This window comes from Crocuta crocuta, unplaced genomic scaffold (assembly GCF_008692635.1).
Source record: "Crocuta crocuta isolate KB4526 unplaced genomic scaffold, BGI_CrCroc_1.0 scaffold246, whole genome shotgun sequence".
In the NCBI taxonomy this organism is placed as follows: Eukaryota; Metazoa; Chordata; class Mammalia; order Carnivora; family Hyaenidae; genus Crocuta; species Crocuta crocuta.
Genome location: NW_027531902.1, coordinates 4162587 through 4172355, shown reverse-complemented (window position 1 = coordinate 4172355; position 9769 = coordinate 4162587). Strand labels below are relative to the sequence as shown.

Genomic DNA, 9769 nt, shown 5'->3' with positions numbered 1-9769 from the left:
GGGAGGGCAAAGCTTTTACACAGCAGGAACAAAAAACTCAAGGATGGTCCTTAAAAGGTTGGTAGTGGGCAGTGGTAGTGGGCGGCACTGACAGCTCATGTAAGCACTGCCTGGGGGGTGCAGCGAGCCTTGGGGAGCACATGCAAACAACTCCCCCATCACCCCCACCACCCCCACCACTCCGCCCATTTCACAGGTGTGGAGATGGAGGCACAGGAAGTGGTTTGTACATGAACTCTGCTATAGCAAGGGCAGGGTATGTGTGTGTGTGTGTGTGTGTGTGTGTGTGTGCATGTGTGTACTGGGTGTGCGGGTTATGAGATCTGGCCCAGGAAACTGGGAAATCGAGGAGAAGGTCTGACCATTTGGTCCCCTCTCTTATCTATCAGGCTGTAGGTCAGGGAGGATCAGCTAAACTCGGGGGGAGAGGATAAAGGGAACTGCAACAGAAATGCACGTGTCCCTTCCCGCAGCCACACCTGGAGTCGGAAGGAGGCAGGTTGGGACGACAGTCCTGGAGCTCCAAGTCCTGCTCTTGGATTCTCAGGGAAGAAACCGAGAAGGTTCTCAGTCATTCCAGAAAAGCCCTAGGCCAGTGAGGCAGCCTGAGCAGAAGAGAAGGGCTGAGGAAGGGGCCGGGAGGGTGACCTGGGGCGGCACCATGGTTTCCCCAAGGCCCGAATGATTCTGCAGGGGATCCCCGACCTCCCCGCTTATCTAGTTTGGGGCATAAAAGAGAGGAGAGAGAGCTGGCTGGTACAGGGTCCTGGGGTTGAAGGGGTGGGGGGGGGCAGGTAAATGGTCAGTAGGAAGCGGGAGGGGGGCAGTGTTTAAGCTGAGGCTCAAAAGGGAATCACAGGCAAGCTCTGGAAGGTCCGTCAGCTTCACCGATGAGACCAGGAACAAGTCTCATTGCCCCAGTGTCCCTCTGCCCCTCACCGAGAAATGGGGACTGTTGTCATGCCTGTCGTGCCTACGGGACTGACACAAGGATAAAGTGAGGCCAGATTCACGTGAGAAGTGCTGGGACAGGGGGAGCACCTGGGTGGCTCAGTCGGTTAAGCGCCAACTTTGGCTCCAGACATCATCTCACCATTCGTGGGCTCGGGCCCCGCGTCAGGCTCTGTGCTGACAGCTCAGATCCTGGAACCTCTTCGGATTCAGATTCGGTGTCTGCCTCTCTCTCTACCCCTCCCCTGCTCGCTCTCTGTCTCTCCCTCTCTCTCAAAATAAGTAAATATTAAAAAATAAATTTAAAAGAAAAGTGCTGGGGAAGCATGCCCTGCTGGGCCCCACGCCCAGAGGTCCACAAACCCCTCCGGAGAGAGGCTACCACCAGACAGCCCCGTGGTCAGTGTGCCCTCCCCTCTCTTAGTGTCCTTGACCCTCCCCGGCCCACTCCCCGCCCCCAGGGGCACATCTCACCCTGCCCCCATCCAGCACTCACCCTCAGAGCCGGCAGGGAGCTGACCTGGTCTGTGGTCAGTGTCGCCTCCTTGTAGTACTTCCCAGGGGGACAGAGCTTCAGGAAGGTGTCATGGATGCTAAGGAGAGAGTACGGTGAGCTGCAGACCACATGTTTCTCTCCTGCTGGGAGCTCTGGAGGAAGGGGGCTTACAACTGAGTGACACAGTAAAGGCAGTTAGACCTTTCATCCCACCCTTCTAGGAACATCCTTGAGGACTCCAGCGTGCCCAGCACACAGGAGGGTGTGCAAAGATGAGCCGAGCCTGAGGTAAGGGGCATGAGGGAATATACTTTACAGGTGTGTGGGTTATAGAATGTCAGAGCTGGGGGGGAACCTCTCTGTGGTCCCTCGGTCCAGTCCCTCGCTTACAGCCGGAGAAGCCAGCAGGGCCTTGGGGAAGCCAGCGTGCCGCCCCACGCCATCTGCCGAGCCCCGCCCCTGGTCCTGAGAAAAGAGGTCACCCGGTGGGTGTGGCTGAGCCAGGATGAGGGCCCAGCTGCCAGCAGCCACCCCGAGCCCACAGGCTGGCTCCGCAGACCGCAGGACGAACCTTCCTCACCTCCCTGCAATCGGCGTGGCTGTCGCAGGCCCACACTTGCTTGTGAGGGGCAGGTAGAGGGAGGGGGGTTGTGTGAACTTTGAGGGGGACAAGGGAGGAGTCCCAGGCCAAGAAAGCACAAGCCATCATCCTCCAACCTTCCTACCCCACCCTGGTCACAGCTCTTGGGTCTCTTAGGACCGGTGACCAAGACAGCAGAGAGGAGACATGGGGCCTGGGACACAGGAGGCCCACACTCCAGGCCCTGCACTGCAAGCCACTCCAGTGCTGTGTGGCCTCACCTTACTCCTGAGCCTTACTTTCATCATCAGGAAAATGGACCATAATAGTCCCTGTCTTGGAGGGCCGTGAGCAGGGGCGGGTGTTGACATGGTGGAGAGGGCAGGGCCTTTGTGTGACTGTGTGTGCACGTGCACATGAGAGTGTGCGTGTGTGAGGGGTGGGTGGTAAACACAGGCTGCTGATAAACAGTCTCTAGAGCCAGACAGACCTGAGTTCAAGTCCTGACTCTGCCCTCCGGCAACTCTGAGACGTTGAGCAGGGTGACGGCACCTGAGCCCGTCTCCTCATCCTCACCGTGGGGCCAATCTCCCTTCACAAACAGGAGTAAACAGGAGGAGGTGCATAAAGGTCAGCACAGTGCTTGGCACCGTGAAGGCCCTCAGGGGACCCGAGCCTCCCCATGTCCCTGTCCGTGCTCCGGTCGTGTAGCTCAGACACGCTGTGCCCTGACTCCCAGAGCTGGGACCTAGACCATGACGGTGGGTGCCCTCCAACCTGACCCGAGTCCCCAGACCTGCCCTTCTTTCTTCCCCTGGGATCCTTCATGGTCCAAAACCACCCTCTCTCCAGTGGTCCTTTCCTTCTCTTCTGCCCACCATCCGGCTTCTCATCTTGGCCCAGTGCTAGGAGGTGAGCATCTGGCCAAGTTAATTCATACTCAGGAAAGAGTGACTAATGGCCCCTCGCTGTCACCTGCACGGTGTGTGGTCTCTCAAGCCAAATGAACCTCTGATGGTTGGAATTGAGGGACACATGACTGAGTGAAGCATTCAGGGGTGATTTTGCAGGTGAAGATTTGGAGGTAGAGAAGGAGGCCCTCCCAGGGCCCTGATTATGGTAAATGGAGGCCCAGCACCAGTCGTCAGGAGAACTGAGAGCCAAGATCTGCTCCCCGTCTGGCCTCTCATGTTTTCACAGCTCACCGACTGGGAAAACGTCCTTTAGATCCCAGCCGTGGGAGAGTGGAAAGAACATCAGCTGTGTCTGTGCTCTTACTCGGTTTTCCCACCGGCTGCCCAGACGTGGCTCTGATCCCTATGGTGTCTCCCACCGCCCTTGCCCTCTGGCTTCCAGATGCTTCCTGATGGCTTTGGCCCACGGGAGGCACCCTCAGGAGACCGGAGGTGGTGAGAGAGCCTGGTGGGATATGTCCCCCTCCTCCTTCCAGCCTTGGCAGGCCCTGGCAGTGTCTGTGGGCTCCCTCCAACTTTCACTCAGCTCCGGCTCTCAACTGGGCACCTCCGGCCTTGGGGACCAGTAATCACTAGTCCCTGGGTGTTTCCCGCAGCCTCTGTGAGCAGCCCCTTCCCTACAAAGTCCCTTCAAAGACCCTAGCTGAGTGCATGGCCTGCTTCCCACTTCCTGCTGGGACGCTGCCAGGTCAGTCGAGGGGGACCCCTTTGGACCCCGATCCCTCTCCCACCAGCTGTGTGATCTGAGGCAAATTGTTCAACCTCGCTGAGCAGAGAGACCTAGGCTCCAATCCTGACTCTGCCCGATGGGTAGCTAATCCCCATCACTGGCTCTGTGCTGACTCGTGAGAAGGACCTGAAAACAGGAGCCAGAATGGTTCGGCTCCTTCACGAACGCACGGCTATTCGTGAACAACAGGCTCTATCAGCCTTGTGAGGGGCCATGAACTTGTCACCAGACACTGCTCTGACAAGTTTGGGAGGGAGCCGAAAAGTAGGGTACAGGATAGGTGTGGGGAAACGTTCTCCAGAAAAGCACAGGGAATACTGAAGGGCGCCGAGGAGGAAAGGAAGGCCATCAACACTGGAGGGCCCAGTGGCCCACGAGGAGAGGGCCACTAACAGTGGCTAATGTCACTGTCATTGTTAGAATTCTGGCCTGAGGTGACAACAAGCAGACTGACTTTCAGTAAGTTGTACTAATTTTTAAAAATTCTCTGAGCGCCCCTACCCCCCCAACCAGGGCGCTTGCATGGCTCAGTGGGTTAAGCCTCCGATCCAGCTCAGGTCAGGATCTCACTGTTCGTGGGTTCAAACCCTGCATTAGGCTCTGCATTGACAACTCAGAGCCTGGAGCCTGGAGCCTGCTTGGTATGCTATCTCCCTCTCTCTGCCCCTCCCCCGCTTATGCTCTCTCTCTAAAAAATAAATAAATAAACATTAAAAAAAAAAAAGAATTCTCTGAGGCTCTGCGCATTACAGCTGGTGCCCAGGGTGGAAAGCTCCCCTCCCCTCCCACACCCTTGGGGGAGTGGCCCCCCACATGCTGCCAACTCTCATGGACATTTTGCATGTAACCTGCATATACTGTCTTGTAAATAAGGAGCCATTATCTCTATTTGATAGGTGAAACTGAGGCCCTGAGAGGTAAAATCACTTACTTAGGGTCACATGGTGGTGTGCGTTAGCCCCAGAGCTGCAGGCACCAAGCGCTTTCCCCCAGAGCCCAGAGAAGGGAGGTGCCATCGCCACCCCACTTCTCATTTACCGAGTCTGAGTCTGCGTGCGAGGTGCACTCAAGCACCTTTTTTCGTCTGTTCTTTCCAACATTCCTATGGGAGAGGCATCGGGGTGATCATTTCTAAAGAAGGCTAAACTGAGGCTCAGGGAGTATGAGGGCTGTGCCCAAGGTCACACAGCTTGAAAGAGATAGTGTAGGGCCCTAACCCCACAGCAGCCTCTTCAGGCTGTGTGGCTCACCCCTAAAGGATCCACCCCCCAGGTGTGAGTCCTCAGCCCCGCCCCCAGGAGACCTTTCTGGGGAGGGGTGCCACGGGGAGGGCTCTGCCAGATTTCAAGCCTTCCCCAGGCCGCCGAGTGGGTGGGCCGCCCGCAGATGAATCGTGGCTGCATCTCAGCTGCCACAAAATGTTCTCCTCCTCCAAATATGGATCCGCCGGCTCTAAATGGAACTCTGAATTAATCACTAATGGACTCAAGAGTCAAAGCCGTTTGAAAAGCTCACACATTCAGCCTGCCAGAAATCAAGGAGCCCACGCCCGCAGCCCCTCCCAGACAAGGGGAGGGGCCTCTGCAGGCTCAGAGGGAGACCAGCCCCGCAGCTCACTCGCCGGGACCTTGGACCTGCCACATCCCCTCTTGTGCCTCAGTTTCCCTGTTGTCAAATGAGAGACTCGACAACACCCCCCCACCTCCCCAGCACCTTCCAGTTCAGGCATCCTATGGTTGTCTGTACCCTTCTCTGCACCCTTGCCTCTGAGGCTCTAGTTAGTGGTGTTCAACTGGGTCCCACATTAAAAAACATATGAGACTCTGTGAAAGGACCCTCCCCCTCCCTCCCGCCTAGAGACTCTCATTCAAGGCTAGGGAGGGGGCAGGACCTCTAAGTCCCGTGAGCTCCCTTCTTATTGGCCAGGCAGCACTGAGAACAGGGTTCCGGTGCTAGTCTCCGTATCCACTCTTTTTCTCTGGGCTCAGCTTCCTGGGCCTCGGGGTCAATAGTCCTTCGCCCTACAGCACAGCCTGCAGGTATTTTATAAATAGCCCTGTCTTTAGCCAGAAAAGATGGCTTTTATGGTCTGCTGCTTTCAAGTTGTGTGGCTTGGGCAAATGATTTCATTTCTCTGAGCCAGTTTCTTCATTGCAACAACAACAACAAAAAAAAGAGGTAAGAATAGCATGAAAATAACAGCTACCATGTGGTCAACACTGACCCACACGTCAGGTGCTGCTCTAACCGCTGACATGCATTCGATCATTTAATTGTCCTAATAACAACCATGCAAGGTTGGGTTTCAGTGCTTTATATCATGCTTTTTATAAGCGTGGGAATGGGCGGAGCACAGGCTGACCAAAGGTAAGAAATTCACCCACGGTCACAGAGCTAGAAGTGGCAGAGCTGAGTCTCAAACTCAAGCCTCTGGCTTCAAGGAAGCAAGCTTGTAACCACTCTGCCTGCTGATCTTCTAGGGCTCCAGGAGGACCAGCACTAATGGCCAGGGCGGGGCCTGGAGGCTGGACAGTGTTGGGATCTCCGGGGTGCTAGAGAAAAGAGTGGCCTCAGGGCCGGGTCAGCCAGTGCAGGGGCTGAGGGCAAAGTGTCAGTCTTCCAGAGCAGACCTACAGGCACCTGAAATCATGACAGAAGAGGTCACTGAGTGACACAGAGTAGTCCAAACTAGAGGCAGGCTGAGCTGGGCTCCGACCGTGCTGGTCAAAAGGAAGCCACATGTGCCCTCTTTGGGTCTGGCCCCAGAGGCAGATTTGCAGCCATAGCTGCAGTTAAGAAGGACCTGTGCACGGAGCCCAAAGAGACATCTGGGGGGGGGGTCGCTTTTTCAGGGAGCAATTCAATCAGAAGTCAGGGAGGGCTGACCCGGAACTGAGGCTGAAAAGGACTTTGCTCTTTAAAAGACCAACAAGATGAGAAAGAAAATCCCCACAGGCTTGAAATTTAGGGTGGACACATCACTTCTTGGAGAGCCATGCCCAGGCAGCCAGGCTGGGGAAGGGGCTGGCTGGAGGACCAGAGCCTGTCACACGTGGTGTGCCCCTCCCAGCGTGCATGCATCCTCTGAAGATCTGGATCCCGGTCCCCTCCAACAAGCTAACCTGTGATCAGCACGTGCGCACCTGTGTGTGTGCTTGCAGAGATCTTCCCTTGGTGTGTGTGTATGTGCGTGTAGGACCCAAAAATGGAAGCATCCTATATGCACCAGGCTAGTTTACCAGAGTAACACAGTTTGCTTACTAGTTTTAGTGGAGCATGTCTCCAAAAGCCTCCTCAGACAGCATGCATAAGAGGCAATTTTTAAAAATAATTTGCCTGTCAAAAACCAGTTACTTCACCTTCACTCTTGATTAATAGGTTAGCTATGACTTCATTCTAGACTGGAATTTTTTCCTTATAATTTTGAAGGTCTTGGGATGCCTGGGTGGCTCAGTTGGTTGAGTATCCGACTCTTGACTTCAGATCAGGTCATGATCTCACGGTTTGGGAGTTCGAGCCCCACAGCGGGCTCTTCACTGACACTGCAGTCCACTGCGTGGACCTTCTCGGGATTCTCTCTCTCCCTCTCTCTCTGCCCCTCCCCTGCTGGTGCTCTCTCTCTCTCTCCCTCTCCCTCTCAATAAATAAATAAAAAATATTTAAATAATAATAATAATTTTGAAGGTCTTTAGTCACTGTCTTCCAAACTTTGGACTTTCCAAGTCCCAAACCATTCTGATCCCCAGTCCTTTGTATGTCTTTTGGTTTTGTTTTGTTTTGTTTTTTTTCTCTATGGAAGTATTTAGGCTCTTCTCATTATCTCTGGTGTTCTGCAATGCTATGACGACACGATTTAACATAGGCTTAAAATTTTTCTCCTCAAATATCTAGCATCCCTCCACTTCCCATTCATGCCTAACAAGCGGGGCTCAAACTCACTGACCCAGAGCTCATCCCTGCTTATCGCTGGGCCTGGCAGCCCTGAGGCAGGAGCCTGTGTGCTCGGCTCTGTCCAGACGGTAAAGCGCCTGTCTTCTGCTGGGCTGGGGAAGGGGTGCTGAGCGGATAGCAGAGCAAGAGGAGGAGTCACATAAGACTTTCAATCAACCTTTCTGAGCCGGGACAGAGCCCACGCATACCGCGCCAGTCACCCCCTCTGCAATCCGATGAGGAAGGTGTCTGCGGCCTCTCCGTGCTGCATGTCACTTGTCTTTGGCCTGGAACCTTCCCTGGGGGACAGCAACCTGCACGACAACAGGAACTGTGGCTGGTCCCCAATATGTCTGGCACGTGCCAGGCCCTGAAGAGAGGCTTGGAGAGGGAGCCTGGGCTTAGAGCGATTCAGTAATGCATCCAGGTTTATCCAGCCAGGCTTCAGCCCTGTTTCCTAAGGCCTTTCTTCCTTCCCCCCATTACCCTGAGGATGCCCTGTCCACTTCCGTGATTATGTGGAGAAATCCTGTGTCGGGTCCCATAGTGGCTTAATGCCTGGGATTTCACTCAGCTCCAGTTGGGCCCTGGGAATTATGGTGTCAGGCTCTCCTGGCTGGGGTCTGTCTCTGCAGGCCCTGCACCAGCCTCATCTCCGGGGCCCCGCAAAGCTAGGCAGCAGCCACACTCAGGGACCAGCGTGGGGCCTCGGCTCAAGGGGAGGAAGGGGCCCGTCTACTCACCATAAGATTTCATGCCTGGTCAGGAAGGTCAAGGCCTACAACAAATCATAGACAGGTGACCTGTCCACTCCGTCCAGCCCTACCCTGGCCCCCAGGGGAGTGGAGAGCTTCAGGGACTGGGAAGGAGAAGCCTATGTTCTCATCCCATAGCTGGTGAAATGGAGGCACCCTGGGCCTTGGCAGTGGGTGCCCCCAGTGGGTGGCAGAGGAGCAAATGGTGCCTTTCCCTCCTCCCCAGGCTCTGACTGCATGGAGAGAAGATTGAAGTCAAGACTGAAACCCAGGGCTCTGGAGCAGGAGACAAATGGGGAAGGGTGCCTCAGAGCACTGGTCAGGGCTCACGTGGATGCAGGCTCAATGGCCACCACTGCCCTGCCTGGGAAACTCGCCACCTGCTCCCTCCTCTTCCCAGAGTCTCCTGGCTGATCTGCCCACCTGGTATTCTTCCAGGTCCTCCCAGTGCATCTGGTGCCTCAGACATTGCCCCATGCCAACCCCACCCTCTCTCTGCTGCAGCAGAACTACAGCCCCAAGAACCCAGCAGGTAATGTGACCAGGTGATCTGGTTGCCATGGTGACCTACATTCCACCTTCTGCCCATTCTACTTGACTGAACCTCTGAGTGGGCCAAGAAACAGGTTCTTTTTCATTCCCAAGACTAATGGGCATCGTCCCCCTTACACACAGACAACACGAGAAAGGCAAACCCACAAGCAGGGCTAAGAGCCAACCTGTTGGCTCAGGACTCACACTGGCTGGGTTCAAATCCCAGCTCTGCCGCATGCTAACAAGACACGTGACCTTGGGCAAGTTACTCAGCCTCTCTGGATCTTACTTTCCTCATCTGTAAAATGAAGGTGATAATGGTGCGATTGTTGTGAGGCTGATTTGAGTTAATGCGGCTAACAGTGTTAGCCCATTACAGGTGCTCAATGATATCAGTTAGCGATTAGAACCATGTCCCAAGTCCAGTGCCAAGTGTGGGGACATAGTGACAAATAAACATAGACCCCGACCTCAAGAAATGACTGGAAGAGCCCAGAAAAGGGCATTCTACCCTATCAGCCAGGGTCCCATCAGGAATAGAGGGCACACTCAAATCAGGATAACTTGAAGAGGAAATTAAAAATAGAATTACCCTACGATCCAGCAGCCCTACTAGGAATTTACCCAAAAGGTACAGGAGTGCTGATTCGTAGGGGCACATGTACCCCCATGTTTATAGCAGTGCTTTCAACAATAGCCAAATTATGGAAAGAGTCCAAGTGTCCACCAACTGATGAATGGATAAAGAAGATTGTTTATATATACAATGCAATACTGCTTGGCAATGAGAAAGAATGAAATCCTGCCATTTGCAACAAC

At 54.6% G+C, this 9769-nt stretch overlaps 1 protein-coding gene across 1 annotated transcript in view; it reads right to left on the bottom strand.

The window, feature by feature from the left end:
• The window catches only part of CIB4 (calcium and integrin binding family member 4), a 47570-nt gene extending 38675 nt beyond the window's left edge, over nucleotides 1–8895 (bottom strand). The window contains exons 1-3 of the mRNA XM_077774118.1: nucleotides 8840–8895; nucleotides 8405–8439; nucleotides 1448–1544 (exon numbers count right to left, since the gene is read on the bottom strand). Of these exons, the coding sequence (XP_077630244.1) occupies nucleotides 1448–1544; nucleotides 8405–8439; nucleotides 8840–8893 (186 nt within the window). The 5' untranslated portion in view covers nucleotides 8894–8895. The remainder of the gene's footprint in view (nucleotides 1–1447; nucleotides 1545–8404; nucleotides 8440–8839) is intronic.
• Between the last annotated feature and the right edge of the window lie 874 nt (nucleotides 8896–9769).